This window comes from Monodon monoceros, unplaced genomic scaffold, assembly GCF_005190385.1.
Source record: "Monodon monoceros isolate NGI ecotype Baffin Bay Population unplaced genomic scaffold, NGI_Narwhal_1 Super_Scaffold_20, whole genome shotgun sequence".
In the NCBI taxonomy this organism is placed as follows: Eukaryota; Metazoa; Chordata; class Mammalia; order Artiodactyla; family Monodontidae; genus Monodon; species Monodon monoceros.
In genome coordinates, this window is record NW_021703777.1 from 136,787,906 (window position 1) to 136,803,244 (window position 15,339).

Here is a 15,339-nt window from a genome sequence, read left to right on the forward strand (position 1 = left end):
GCTGGATCCCCCTCTGCTCCCTTGAGACTGGGGGCCCCCACTCCCACCCCACAGGGAACCCCACAGAGCTGGGCATGGGAGGCATTTCTGTTCCTGTTGGGGGTCCTGGTAGCATCACGGGTGGCAGTGCACTGGTCTTTCTGCCTGTGACCAAGGGCACATTAGGGCCTGGCCTTGGTGTTTGTGGAGGGGCAACTGTGGCAAGAGAAGCCAGTGCGCGGTGCCTCAGAACCCAGGAGGTGAAGCCCTGCCGCGGTGCCCCTCGTGCCACTCCGGGCTCCCCCGCTCTGAAGCCCAAAGACTCTTCTCTCAGCCTGGTCTGCCACCTGGCCCCGCCTGCCGCCTGGCCCCGCCCACTCGCGCTCCCATTGGCTCCGCCCCGGCACAATCTGGGAGCCCCCAAGTGGGGCGGGGCGCCAGGGAGAGGGAAGGAAGAGGGGGTGTTGGGCAGAGGGAGTGGGGCCGGTCAGTTGGAGGCCCAATGAGCAGACATCTGTCCTGGTGGGCTTCGTGGTGGCCAGGCAGCCCCAAGAGGATGGGTCTGTCTGGTCGCCCAGACCCCCCGCCCAGCCAGGCGCCCTAACACGTCCACAGAACGACCAGCCCATCAGCAGCCCTCTCTCCTGAAAGGGCACTGGGGGATGGGCCCGGAGCCACTGGTCATTGGCCCCCAGGCTTCCCTGGGGCAGATGGTGAGGGTGGTCCCCACGTGAGCCCAGGTGGACAGCACTGTCCCTCAGGCCAACAAGGGCACAGGGCTGGGAGTGGCAGAGCCTCCTTTGAGGTTCTGGGGAACTGTACCCTCAGGGGTGCTGGGCAGGGGGCAGCTCATCCCCTGTGACCCAAAGATGGCCCACAGCCTGAGGTCTCCCCACTGCCCAGCGTCTGCCCTCTCCCCACCCTTCCCCGCTCAGACTGAAACCCAACCAGGCGTCGGATGCAGCCTGTCCCGTCTGGGGAACATCTGTTCGGTCACCAGCTACGGGCTGCCTGCAGCCCACACTACTCCCCTGGCCACTGCAGCCCGGCTCCCCACAGCCAGCCAGGCCCTAGGTCTCCCATGGTGTCCACTATAGGTGGTCTCCATCACCAGGCCAGAGCTTGGTCACTGCCCACGGAGTCAGGACCACCCCAGTGGGGCTTACCTCAGAGCTAGCCCCTGCCTCCTAAGAGACAGGAGTGGGGTCCACCCTGGGAAGCCAAAGAATGGGGGGAGATTGAGAAGGACAGGGGATCCCATCCTGCACTGCATGGGGGTCTCAGTGGAGGAAGGGCAAGGGGACTGGGGACTGAGCCCTGGGAGACGAGAGCAGAGGGAGGTGACCCAGCCCGGAGCTGGGGAGGAGGCGGAGGCGGACAGCAGCTCACTGCCAAGGCACGGAGGAGGGGAGACTCGGCCCCAGCCGTGGGCCTGGCACTGCCTGGGCAGGATGGTGGGCATCCCGACTGGCAGGTCAGGCAGAGCCTGGGCTTGTCTCGTGAAGCACTGAGAACCAGCGGCTCAGCCTCGCCCCTCCTGCCGATCTTCGGACATGCTGCGCTGGGGGCTTTGCTAAAATCACACCAGCTCTTAGTGCCTTTCTTAAGATGCTCCAGAACCTCTGGGCCAGGGGCAACCCAACCCCTGCCTGCTGGTTGGGTGAGGAGAGCGAGGCCACGGTTGCACACCCAAGGTGGATGGTGCCCTGCAGGCAACTGGCCCTAGCCCACTTCCCCACCAAGGCCACGCAGGGAACCCCAGAATGTGGGACGGGAGAAACACGGGCCCTGCACTGAGGGCTGGGGGACCACACCAGTACAGAGAGGGGGGCCCCCCGGGCCAGATGTGCAGGACTCTGGCTGGCCAATGAGGCGCGTGCAGGTGAGTGGGGAAGAGTCCTCTGGCTCAGAGCGCTGATGGCGGGCCCTGGGGACCCTCAGGCCTCGGCCCCCGAGCCTAAGGCCTGGTGATGGGGTTCCTGAGAGCGCCCCCATCCGTCCTGTGAACAGGCACACGCGCACGCACAGATGCAGACACGGGAAGAAACGCCAGCTTAGAGGAAAGGATGCACATTTTCTTGTTTAACAAAATAAATTAAATATGAGGAGCTTCAGCTCAAGCTCTGTATAAAATTACAGGGGCCTGGGGCCGCCACGGGCGGGAGTGGGTGCCCGGCCCGAGGTGGGCATCCAGTGCGGCCAAAAGGCCAGGTGGGTCCTGGGCCTCAGGAGAGGCCCAGTCTCTGTGGCCCAGCCCTCCTTTCATCATTATTAATATTATTATCTTAATTTCTTAAATATAAATATCAAGGGCCCCTTCTCTCTGGCAGTGGGACGGGAGGCACCCCCAGCCAGCTCCGGCCTCTCAGGACGGAGCCTGGGCTGCTCCGCCCGACCCCCCTGCCCAGGGCACTGGGGGGCTCCTGGACACCCAGGACAGGTGGTGGCAAAAATAGCCTGGGCAGGGACACAGGCGGGCAGGCGCAGGGAAGGGGTCGGAGTTTTTGGTTTGCAAAGCCAGGGTGCCTCTCAGATCTCCTGCCAGGCCAGGGTGGGGGGGTGACCACGGCCCCCATGAAATCCTTATCACGGGGCCAAGGGATTCCTTCATGAGCTAGCCCATCGCTACATGCGCACTGCAGAGTTACAATACAGACCTTCCCAAAGGCTTTAGTCTGAGTGTGTGTGTGTGTGTGTGTGTGTGATTCTGTGTGTGTGTCCAGAGGTATGTCATGCGTGTGTGTGCGTCCAGGTGTGTGTGTGTCTCACGTGGGGCGCCTCGCACCCGCAGTCCATCCTCCTCTGTGGCCCTCACCCCGGGCCTCCGCAAGCCCACCCCGAGGCACCCTAGCACTGGTAGTGGATGTGTTGATGCTGGTGGACTTTGCCCTCCACGTGCGAATGCGTGTGTGAGTGCGTGTGCGTGTGCGTGTCCGTGTAGAGTTTGGGGTAAAGCTTGGGGCCGGCGGCTGAGCCCGGGCCCAGCAGGTGCTGGGGGGCCGCCGGGGGCCCGAGTTCCTCACACAGCCCCACACCGGGGCCGGCACCGAGGGTGGGGGGTGCCGGCAGGTCCTTGTCCCCGCCGCGGTCGCGGGCCGTCGCGGGCGGGCGATGTGCAGGCACCGGAGGGGCAGGCGCGGGGGCGCATGGCTTCTTCTTGGCCTGGCAGAGCCACAGGAGCACGGTGCCCAGGATGAACACGGCGCCGGCTGGGATGCCGATGACCACTGGCCACGGCAGGCTGGTGGTCGAGGACGAGGGGGCCACGGGCGGCCCTGGCGGCTTGGGGTCTGCAGGAGAAACCGAGGAGGGGGCGGGGAGGGGAGCGTCACGTGTGGGCGTGGCCCGGGTGGGGCGGGGCGGGGCAGGGCGGGGCCCACGCACCGGGCAGCACGGTCAGGAAGGCGCTGCGAAAGCTGTAGCCCATGGTGTTGGCGCCCAGGCAGATGTACATGCCCGCGTCGTCCTGGCGCGCGCGTGTGATGAGCAGCTTGTTGAGGTAGGAGCCGTCGGGCCGCGACCACACGTCACCCGTGGGCAGCACCACGAACTTCTGGCCGCCCACGTCGATGGTGGAGTTGTAGCGGCCCTCGGCGCCATACTCCACGCGCTTCAGCCACTGGATCACGGGCTTCACGTCGCTGCGCACTTTGCACTGGAAGGATGTCGTGCCTCCGAAGTCCACCGTCGTGTTCACGGGGTGCGTGCCCGTGAGGACAGGCTTGGAGCGCGTCCGCTCTGCGCAGGGACATGCGTTGGGCACAGCCCCCAGGCACCAGCCCACCCCCACCCCCGGCCCCGGCACTCACGGATCACGTCCACCTTGTAGGTGGCGTTGATGGCGCCCGCGCGGTTCGACACGCGGCACGTGTACTTGCCGCTGTCCTCGGGGCGCAGGTTCTTCAGGCTCAGGGTCCACTTCTTCTTCCTGTGCTCACCAGCCTCCGGGCGCGTCAAGGCCTGGTCATCCTTCATCCACATGATGTCGGGCCGTGGGTGCCCACTGGCCACGCACTTGAGCCGCACGGAGCTGCCCACGGGCCGCGCAATCACCCGGCGCCTCATCTTGGAGGGCTGTGTGAAGCGGGGTCGGGCTGCGCGGGGTGCAGGGGAGTGGGCGGGGCATAGAAGTCAGCGGGCACTGGGGTGGAGGCACAGCCCCCCCCCCGACCAAGATGGTGACGTCTGTCCCTGTGCTCACCCCATTGCTTGCTGGCTGGGTCTTCCTGGCCCCCGGAAGAGCCGTCGTGCCCCGGACTCTCCCTTCCTGGACTGGTGTCGTCTGCAGAGGGGAGGGTGCGTGAGAGGGGCCTCGGCAGCCCCTGTAAGACCCCAGGACTGGCTCCCGGGCCCCAGCCTCAGGCCCAGCTGGGAAAGCTCTAGAAACGCCAACAGGAGGCCATGGGTGCACACCCACGTCTCAGAATCCCAGAGACAGCTGGGCCAGAGCCGCCCACCCGGCGCACTCCCTGGGTGCAGGTGACCCCGACAGGCGCGGGTGGGACGGAGATCTGGCTCCCCCACCCTGGCTCCGGGGGGTCTGCAGGGCCGGGGGGAGGTGGCGACCAGGCCCAGCCGGCAGCTGCAGTAACCCTAGCCCACATCAAGGGGCCGAGGGCTTGGTGAGCTGACATGGCTCACATACCGCCTCGTTGTCCCGCCCTTTGAAAGGACGCTGGGGGGGACACCCACAGTATTCCCATTCCACAGCCCAGAGAAGGCCTGTGGGGCCTGAGGGGGGCGCGGCGTGCTGAGGAATGCCCCCCCCCTCCCAGTGACAGCCGCCGCCTCCACGGCCCAGGACCAAGGCCAGGCGCTCGGACCCCACCCCGGAACCCAGTGGAGGGGTGCGTGGGTCAGGCTCCTCCTTTGTGCTGCCAGGGAGCCTGCCCCGAGGGACCCGCCCGGGAGCCCATGGGGGAGGGCCAGGCGCCAGCGCCTGGTACCAGCGAGTGGAGGGCGTGTTCCTGGGGGCGCCGCCCAGTCCCCAAGCCCGGGCCCCAGAGGCAGAGAAGAACAGAAGGCCCTTCCTGCCCAGCGGCCCCTCTGAACTCCGAAACCTGAGCCTCAAAGTCATGGCTGACGCCAAGGCTGCCGGCCCGCCTGCCCCACCAGGCTGCCCCCTTCAGTGGGACCACCACCTGGGGCCCCCATACCCACCCCTGCCGCCACCCCAGCCAGCCCTGGCCCCCAGGTCAGCAGAACTTTGGGGGAGAAGGGGTCGGAAGGGGGACCCCAAGGTGAGGCCTGAGGGGCGGGGCCCGGCCTGGGGGTGGTGTCCTGGGCTCAGAGGCCGGGAGGGGCGCAGGGCGGCTCTGGTCCCGGGGGCAGTGGGCCGAGCTCATGCAGGGTGAGGGGTGGGCACACAGGGAGGGTCTGCCTCCCCGCCCGAGCTGACTAGGCGCGAACAGCAAGGCCCCGCCCTGGCACGGCCAGCACTGACCCATCACGATGAGGGTGTAGTTGACACTGAGGCTGCCGAAACCGTTGGTGGCCTTGCACACGTAGGCGCCGGCGTCCTCCCGTTCCACCTCCTTCACCTTCAGCCCCTGGGGCAGCACGCGGAAGCGGCTCCAGCCGCCGTGGATTGTCCGGCCGTCCTTGGTCCACATGGTCAGTGGCGGCGGGTCCCCCTCCACGGGGCACTGCAGCCGCACAGTGCGGCCCAGCCGGGCCACCTGCCGCGGGACTACCTTGTCCGCCATCCTCGGGGGGCCTGTGGGGGTCAGAGGGCTCGCTCAGGGAGGAGGGGACCGGCAGGTGGTCGGTCAGGGCCAAGGCAGGCGTGGGCACTGGGAGCCGGCCGAGGGCTGTCCCTGCTGGGCCCCCACCCCGGGACTCCACCCAGATACGCCTACCCAGCTCCCAGACCACAAGAGGCGGCGTTCACCCAGGGCCCACTGCGCTCCCGCACGGGAGCCGGGATGCGGCTCGCCCAGGACGCATGTCCACAGGCGAGCGAGGGCGGCCCCCACCGCCTCCCTGCAGGCACCCCGTCTGTTTGTGCGTGCACGTGCGAGCATCCCTGCGTCTGGTGGCCCATGTCTGTGCCGTGTGTGCATGGGCGGCATCAAACCAGGTCTGCCTGCCTGGACAAGAGCCTCCCTGCTGCCAGCCAGGCCATACCAGGTCACCAAGGCCCTGGAGTCAGAGGGCAAGCAGCTGGGCCTCCCAGCCCTGGGTGACCACTATCAGCCCTGGGAGAAGCCTGAGTCCCGGGCTGAGGCCGTGGTGCCCTTCACCAGCGGGAAGAAACCCATCCCCGTCCCCACCGGCCCGGGGCCACCCGGGGACAATGGGGATGACCAGGGCTAGAGGGCGCGAGAGACGGGCCAGCTGGGAAGGACGCTGCGGACATCAGAAGGCTATGGAGCTATCTCCTGGTGGACCCTCAGTCCCCTCCCGCCGTGCCCCCGTGCCTGACGCCCTGAGCTGGGGCTGGTGTGCAGCCCCTACACCACGGGAGGACCGCGAGGGTGGAGGGCTCTTACATGGTCACCCACGGCCCCCCCGGACCAGGAGAGGCAGCCACGGGCACCCAGCTGCCCTTCCCAGGGGCTTGGCTGGGCCTGGCTCCCAGGACTCCGCCCACCAGCCACTGGAAGGGGCACCCACCCCACACGGCAGCCACTCCAGGCCGGGAAGGCCACGCCCCGAGCCCTGGCCACACGGAGGTGCAGGGGGACGGCTGCGCTGAGACGCTGTCGCTCCAGGGCCTGAGAGCAGCATGTGTTTTTAATAACCAGCTGGTGTTTCTTCAACGTGCAATCGCCGCTGATTCTGTTGCCGCCTCGCAGCCAAAGTGCTCCTGCGGGTCCCCTAGAGGCTGTAGCTCCCAGGGGCTCACAGAGCACGGGCCCCCATCGCCTCCACCTGGGGTGCTGACGGAGGGTAGGGGGCCGTCCCCGTTTGGATGCAGGGAGCTGACAGCCCAGGGCTCAGCTTCTCTGGGGCCCCAGGTGGGGAGGGGGTCCCGAGTCTCTGATTCCAGGGGACTGGGGTGTGAGGGACACAGAGACACTAGGCACCTTCCCTCTACAGCCTCCCCCCTCCACATCCTGCCCCATTCAGGTGGCCCCACCCCCTCCATGCTGCCCCTGGACAGTGGGCCATGCCAGAGGTGCCAGCCAGCCAGCCAGCCCTCTGGCTTCCCCTGATACCCGCCTCTCCCTAATCACTCACTTGTCTCCAGGGCCCCCCAGGCACCTACCCAGCTCACAGTGGGAGAGGCTTCAGGGCCCCCAGACAAGTGGACCTTCTGAGGCCCCCCAGGCCGCCCAGGGTCCGGGCCTCATTCCCAGGCGGACCCTGTCCACCACCTGTCACTGCCTGAAATTCCACCATTCACAGGGGCCTCCCAGGCTGCAGGACAAAAGGGCACCCCCCAGCCCTTCCCAGGCTGACACCTGGGTGCAAGCATCACACACACACACAAGCACAGGCACACGGACCCACACATGTCCACAAAGACACACGCAATGGCCCGGAAAGCACGTGGGGAGGACGGTGCCCGCACGAGGAACAGCATCGCTCCCTGCTGGGGCTCCGCCTCTCCCAGCGGCATCGTGGGGGCACCGCTGGCGGCTGGTTCAACACCCCCGACCCCCGAAGGAGCCCGCCTCAGTGGCAGAGAACGCGCCCGCCTGACATTGCGGCCCCTCCCTCTCCCACCCGCCAGAGGAGACCTTGTTGGGGGGCACCTACTGGGTGGCAGGGACGCCACCCTCGGTCCTGCGGAGTGGAGGGACAGGGCCAAGTGACCGCCAGATGGGCCGGAAGTGTGGCCCCGTGGGCCGGCCTGTGAGCAGTGAGGGGGACGAGGCAGCGCCCGCCCAGAGGCCCTGGCTGGAGCCAGCCTTGTCCTAAAGCAAACAGCCCCCCTCCCCTCTGTGGCCAGCCTCACCCCTCCCCACCCCCACCTGGGCTCCGGGGGACCCAGACACGAGGCCGGGGCCCTGCCCCCCACCCCAGCCTCTGCAAGAGACCCCCCAGCAGGCTCACCAGCAGGAGGCCTGGCCCCCCAGATTCCTGGGAATTTTGGCCGCCAGCACGGCTGCTGCAGCTCTATATTTAGCCTGGGAAACAGAAGCCCTGCTGTTCCACCTGGACAAGGCCTCCCACCCCTCAGCCACGGGGAAACTGAGGCCTGAGCTGGAGACCCGCAGGCCCCTGAAGGGCGTGTGGGTGGGGGCAGCCGATGCAGCCTTAGTGCCTTCCCCGTGAGCACCTCCTCCAGGAAGCCCCAACCCTGCACCCACCAGCAGTCACGGCCCTGGGAGGCTGCGGGCACAGGCAGGATGCACACGACGCAGGCAGGGCAGACACGGGGCAAAGGCAGGCTGGGGCCGGGTCTCACCCCAAGAGGGGGGCTGAACGTCAAGGTAACGGGCAGGGAAGGTGTCGCCCCTTCCTCTCCTCCATCCTCCTCCACCCTCAGCTGTGAAAACATGGTCAGGAATGGGGGAACTGGGGGGGATGGGGGGCAGCCGCTCCGAGGGCCCCACAAACCCAGCTTGGATTCCCAGCCGCCATCCAGAGCTGCTGTCACACACAGACCCTGTCACACCGACCCCCAGATGCACACCCCAACAGTGGGTGCAGACTCCCTGCCACACACACCCCACCTCTGAGCGCTCCGGACGCCCAGGCCCACAGCCCCTCCCCCTGCCTGGCCAGAAGCACCGCTTTCCCCGTTTAGTATAACAAGACCCGGCTGCAACCCCAGCTGATACCCCTCCTGCCCCGGGGCCCAGGGAGGGAAAGGTGCTGGCAGGAACAGAGAAGGGACCCCCAGCTGTGGCCCACCCCATGCCCACCCCCCCGTACCCCCAAGCCGTCTTCACAGGCCCTCGGGGCCGCCCCGAAGCTCAGCACCCCACACCTCACCGCCCCGTGGCCTCCGCGCAGCCTGGCGCACCTTCCCGACACCCCCTCCTCCCTCCCCGCCCCCAGGGGCACGGTGGCCTGCCCTGGCCACTCCATCTGGACCCACGCTGCCACTCTGTTCACGCCGTGGCAGGGGTGAGAGGGTTCCCAAGTATCGGGCTGCACCCCTCCCCACCGCCCGGGGCGTTCTGTGGGCCCTGGCTTGCTGACCCCAAGCTCCCTTCAACAGGGGCCGGGCCAGACGTCGCCCCTCTTCCAGGGCCCATGTGTCAGAGACCAGCAGGGGCCACAGAGGCACCGGTGTCTCAGCCATCACCCCGTGAAGCCGCAAACACAGCTGAGGTCGAGGGTGCGTGAGCACCGGCCGCCTCGTCAGGGCAGCTCTGTCCCCCACAAGCCCTGCAAAGCCCCAGAAATTTCCAGCCTGGAAGGAATTCTCTGGCAGGTGGCGGGGGAGGTGGGGGGAGCATCGGGCTAACCAGCATGGGCCTGGCCATGGGGTGAGGGCAGCCAGCCAGGAGCCACCGTCCTGCTGTGCAGGACAAGCTAAGTGAGAGGCATGGGGAAGGGCGCTGGGCCCTGGCCGGGGGGCCGGAAGCGGGCAGGTCCACCCGGCCTGCCTGGGTACCTGACGCCAGACAGGGCAGGTAGGCACTCTCTGGGGGGAGCGGGCGCCCAAGGTGTCCCTCACAGTGGGGACCGGGTGCAGCAGGGTGAGCTGGGAAGGCCGCAGGGCCAGCACCCTCCCCAAGAAGGCGAGGCCTGGGGGGGAAGGACAGGAACACCCCACGGCGGGGGCACAGGTGAGGCCCACCCCAGGGCTGCCACGAGGGGGGCAGGCTCGGCACACGTGCACACCCACACTCGCATACAGGCTCCCGGTCAACAGCCGGCCCAGGGCGGCCCCGGGGGCTGGACCCACGGGATCTGTGGTGGAACTGGTAGGACCCGCAGGACAGGTGGTTGCCCCAGAAACCAGGCCATTCTGGGCGTGGCAAAGGGACGGCCTGACCCACCGAGCAAGCCGCCGGGAGCGTCCCCTCCACCGGCTGCCCAGCCGCGCACCAGGGGGCGGGAAGACCGGGGGTCTCCAGGTCTGTCCTCTTCTCTGGAGGCCCCCAGATGGACCTCCAGTGGCCCCCCCAGCTTCAGGGCTCCTCTGCCTAACCCTCACCACCCCCAGGACCGACAAGTGAGGCCCAGAGCATCATCCTGACAGGGCCACTTCCCTCGGGGGGGACCCATGTGAGCTGCCTACGGGACAGTGACCAGAAAGCACCCAGACCCACCGCCCGGGCCTCCCCAAGGGACTCAGCTGGACACCGGGCAGCCCCGTCGGGTGTCCAGATCTCACTAGGCCCACCAGACTCAACGCTGTCTCACCCCGACCCTGCCCACCCCGCCATCCACCCCCACCTCACCAACGTCACTTGACCCAGACCCCCTCCCAGCTGCCAAAGGACCGAGAAGGGCCTTGTCCAGTGAGGCCTCCCACACCTGCCGGCACCGGACCCAGAGCACAGGGTAATGTGCCGCGGGGCCCAGACCACCCCAGGGGCCCCGCCCCAGGGGGCCCCGATCCAGGTACCAGAGTCACCTCGGAGGGGAGACGAGGACATTTTCCTGAGCCTGGAGCCCCTGGGCGTTTAAGCAGAACCTCGAGGGTGAGGGCGATGGCTATGGCAGCAGAAGATCCAACGCACCCAGCAGCCTGGCCTGCGCGACCCCAGGCCAGAGCCCCTGCCTCCCACCCATACCTGCTCCACGACAGCCCACGCCCACGGCGGCTTCTTGAGGCGAGGACTGAGGCCATGGGGCCTGAGCAGGCCAGCCCAGACTAGGCGCCCCCAGGCCCCCAGAGGCCACGGGGCAGGCCACCTGGCCCTCAAGGCGGACACGCTGTCGGGCTGAGCTCCAGAGTCAGCCCCAGTCCCCGCCGGAACCCGGACAGGCTGCTGCACGAGTGCAGAGGGCAGCCCCAAAGCCACTGGCAGTGGCCCTGGACCAGGAGAGCGCGCTCCGCAGGCCCCGGCTCCTCCAGGGTTCAGGATCATGGGAGCCAGAGGGGGTCCCTCCGCCCCGCCTGCTGCCCCAGGTCCCGTTATTCACTCCTCAGCCACTCAACAGCGCACAGCTTGTGTAAATCTCTCATGAAATAAACTCCCCGGCAGGAAGAAAAGCAATTGTGTTTCCTGCCAAGATGGGAAACCCTGGATTTCAGCAGCCCTTAGGCTGGAGCAACTCCTGCAGTGCTTCAGGGACAGCTCCTAGAAACCCCACCCTGGGCCAGTTCTCCTCAAGGGGGCCAGTCTGCGCTGGATGGGGGGGTAGGCACCTACCCCACCCCGTGCCTGCCTCCAGGCCCCGCCCCCAGCCACTCAGTTGGGGCACAGGGTGTGGATGGAGGCCCCGGGACTCCTCGCTGGAGCCAGGAAGGCTGGCCACAATGTCCTGGTGGAAAAGGCCCCAGGACACCCCCTCAGCTGACCAGCCTCTCAGCCCAGCCCTTCCCCACTCAAGGCCCCTACCCCACTACACCAAGGCGCCCGTGTCCACCGGATGTCCACTCTGGCCCCGGTGAGCTGCTCACCTCTGCCCACAACATCCCCCCAGCTGGAGGCCTGTCCTTGCCTACCCTGACCAGCACCCACCTCTCCTTCCAGGCCCCGGGGTGACGCCTACGCCTCTGCATTCCACCTCCCTCCAGTGGACCCCGGGCTGCGACCCCACCTGAGGTAGCCCAGGTGGCCCCTGCTCTCCTGGGCCCCGAGAGAAGCGAGGCTGGGACTGACCAGGAGCGCCTGGTGGCCACCACTAGGAACAGCGGGTGATGGGCAAGGTAGGTGGGGCCACACTGGCTGCAGCGTCGCTGAGGTCTGGGGATGGTGGCATGGGCACGGGCACGCCTTCCTTGCACATGCTGCCCTGCTGACGGAGGCTGTCACCTGGACGCACCAGGGCTGCAGTCACCAGGCGAGGCACAGCATGGGGCAAAGGAGGCCAACGTGGATGGCCACACAGCGGGGAGGCGGCCACAGCCCATCTCCCCCGGCACGTCAGTGAGCCCGAGCCGCCCAGGTGATCGGAGGCTGAGGCTGCTGCTGGGGAAAACCAACATGTACCACGTTAGGGCCGCGGAGCCGGGCGGGAGCCGGGGGCCCACTGATCCCCCCACAATGGAGACAGAGGCTGCGGGCAGCCCAGGCTCAGCCTGGCCCAGCCAAAGGCCACTTTGTTCGGCTCCCTCCTCCCCCCCAGAGGAGACAGTGATTTATTTTCCCTTCCAGGAGTGGGGCCCAAGACAAGACGTAAATGGGGCCGCTGGCCCACATCCCCAGCTCGCAGAGCCTGGGCCGGGCTCCCACAAGTCCACCTCAGCCCTGGCCGCGCACTGGCCAGCACGGCCTGCAGGGACCTAGAGGGGAGGAGAAGGCCCCCTGCAGCCTGGCCAGAGGCCGAGGTCAGACAACGCACATGCACACGCCACAGCCGCCCTGACGGCCACATGCTTCGCCAACGACTCACACACCCCATCAGACCCTTCGCACCACAGCCCCAAGGCAGGGCAGCCCCAAGTCCTCTCCATCCCACGGGAGGTAGGGCACCCGGGCACGCCGGCCAGGTCCAGGGGACAAGGAGGGGCCTCCAGGGCTGGCTGCTCAGAGACCGTCCACTGCACCACCATCCTCAGAGAAGTTCACACGTGGCACTTCTCAGAAAACCCTGAAATGACTTCTTCCAAAGTAATTTGTAAAAGGTATTTCATTCGGAACCTCTCAGAGCTCCCACTGTGAGAAATAAAATGGAAATGGAGAAAGCCAACTTCTTTTTTCAAATTTGAAAAAAGAAAAAAAACAAACAGTTTAAGACAAACCCACCAAGATTGTGAAACTTTGGGAAAAGGGGAACTTTAAAAATATGATTGGAGTCTAGAAATGTACCGATTCCAGAAATTGTGACACCACGGGGAAAACGGCTTTCAAAAAACCACCCAAACTCTCTCTGCGCTGGTTTGTCAGCCTAAAGAAGGTCCACGCTCAGGCTGTTCACTCGCCAAGTGGGAAGGGCCTGCAACGACTCTGCCCTCCAGTCCAGGCCTGGCGGAGAAGCCAGCACAATTCAGGAAGAGCACTGACCCCGCACCCCCAAAACCACAGAGGCCCTTGCCCTTGGAAAGGGGCTCCCACCCCCCTACTGCCGCCAGGGCCCTCACCATGCAGCCCAAGGCCTCAGCCAAGGGGCACAGAGCAGGGTGTGGTCCCTCTGGGACCCCTCGGTGCCGAGGCAGGCCCTACCGCCCACTGCCATCCACGGCCCGCTGCCACCCGCCACTCCACCTCCGGCTCCAGCCAACAACCAGGCCAGGCCAGTGGCCTCCAGAGCCTCCCTGGCCAAGTGGCCAGAGGACAGGCAGGTGCGTGGATAGGGGAGTCCAAGCAGATAAAAGAGCAATCAGAGTCCAGGCCGCTGGCCACCGGCGGAGGGGGGGCCTTGCTGGGCATGACCTGAGTGTCCGCAGTACCCTGGACACTGCCCGTCCCAGCCACGCCTGGGCAGCCCCCACCCTCAAGCGAGCCAGCCAGTCCCTGGCGGGGCAGGCGGGGCCGGGGGGGTGGGGTGGGTACTGTGGCATGAGGCCCACCTGGGCCGCCGCCCGCCACCCCACACCCGAACGTGGCCATATAAGGCCGGGTTGGTCTCAGTGCGCCCGCTGGGCGGCAGCGGCGCGGGGGAGGGGTGCGAAGCCTCAGAGGACTGGTAGACAGGGCAAGGACGATCCTGAGTGGTCAACACACCCAAAGGGCTGGCCTGGCCGCAGGTCCCGCCTAGCTGAGGGAGGCCAGCACTGAGCATGGCGGTAGGAGTCTGCGGGCACGCATCACCCATCAGCCAAGGACGCCCCTTGCCAGGGCTGGTTGCGGGGGCAGGGGTCCCTCCAGAGGCATCTGGGCCTGCCCGCTTGCACAGCAGGTGTGTGAGCCCACGTCCAGGCCCTGGTGTGGTGCACGCCGAGAGACGTAGTGTGTAGCTGGAAGTAGGTGGTCTCAGGGTCTGCATTAAGACAGGCCCCTACCCTCCACCATGCAGTGACCCCATGCACTGGGCACTCAGTCTCCCAGCCCCCACCCTGTACCTTCCTAGAGATGGGCAGGCTTAGGGCACAGGGCTGGGTCATTAGTCCCAGAGGTCAAGAATGTCCCCACTGTCCCCACACCCAACCCTGGCCACCAGGGGGATCTCTGCAGGTTCCCAGGGGCCTAATTGGGTCCAATGTGGCCAAACAGCCCATCACTCATGAATCCGCTGTGAGCAGCTGCCCGCAACTGCAGGGATGTGTGTGTGGATGTGTGCGTATGTCCTGAGGGGAATTGGGGCCAGAGCCCACCCGGCCAGCAAGTGTGGGGCCCCACGGATGAGCTGGGGGTGCCCTGAGAGTGAGGGGTAACCCTGTGGGAGAGCTGGAGGGGCCTCATGGGTGAGATGGGAATGCCCCATAGGTGAGGGGTGCCCCACAGGTAGCTGGGGAGCCACGTGGGTGAGGGGGGCCCGCGGGTGAGCTGGAGTGTCCCATGGGTGCACCGGGGCTCCCCGCGGGTGAAGGGCGGGCAGAGCCGGACCAGCAGGGGCGGGGCGCAGGCACGCGCGCCAGGCGGGCACTGTGGCAGGGTTCAGGGCCGGAGGGAAAGGGGCGGCGCTGGCGGAGGCCGGGGCGCCGGGCTGGGCGCCAGCACTCACCTCGGGCGGCGGTGGCCGGCGGGAGGGCCCCCAGCAGCAGCAGCAGCGGCAGCACCAACGCGGGGCTCGGCGTCATCTCGGCCAGTGCGGACCTGGGGTGTATTAGGAGGCCGGTCACTGCGTGGGGGTGGGGGTCGCCCCGCCCCCCGCCTTGGGCCCCGGAGTCGCCCGCACCCCAGCCCTGGGTCGCGGGGACCGGGGTGCGGGCCGCCCCGCCTTCCCTGCCGCGCTCCGGGCGGAGGAAGCGGCGGCGGGGGAACCGTGGTTATCAAAGGCAGACAAAGGGTTTACACTAATTACCGACCTCCCCCGCCCCCCCTCCAAACACCGTCTGGATTCCTGGCTCTTGTAACTCGGGCCCTGCCCGCGGGACACACAACACCGGCGGCCCCGCAGATAATCGCCTGCGCCATTAGCGGACAAATTTGCGTTGGGGGGGCCCACGTGGGGTACAGGGGCGGGGGCGGGGCACTGGCAGGACCTCGGGCCAGGCGGGAGCGGCGGCGGCGCGTGCCGGTGCCGGCGGCTCCCCACCGCAGAGCGGGAACCCGGACGCTCTCAGCCCGGGCCCGGGCCCCCGCCCCCGGCCCCGGCCCCCGGCCCTCCCGAGTCGGCCCGCCCAGTCTGCCCCGGGGATCGCGGGCGCGCGGAGGGGCTCACCTCGGCGGTGCTCGCGGGCGGCGGGGCTCAGGGCCGGGCCCGCGGGGCGCGCTGCGCGGTCATCGCCGCCCCGGGCGC

The 15,339-nt window shown here is 67.5% G+C and overlaps 1 protein-coding gene across 1 annotated transcript; it reads right to left on the reverse strand.

The window, feature by feature from the left end:
• Positions 1 to 1,960: 1,960 nt before the first annotated feature.
• Positions 1,961 to 15,306, reverse strand: FGFRL1 (fibroblast growth factor receptor like 1). Its single transcript, XM_029236084.1, has 7 exons — positions 15,262 to 15,306; positions 14,602 to 14,693; positions 5,423 to 5,695; positions 4,181 to 4,261; positions 3,789 to 4,073; positions 3,364 to 3,717; positions 1,961 to 3,269 (listed from the first exon to the last, which is right to left on the reverse strand). The coding sequence occupies exons 2-7, from the start codon at positions 14,675 to 14,677 to the stop codon at positions 2,827 to 2,829; spliced, it is 1,512 nt and encodes a 503-aa protein (XP_029091917.1). The 5' UTR covers positions 14,678 to 14,693; positions 15,262 to 15,306; the 3' UTR covers positions 1,961 to 2,826.
• Positions 15,307 to 15,339: the final 33 nt, after the last annotated feature.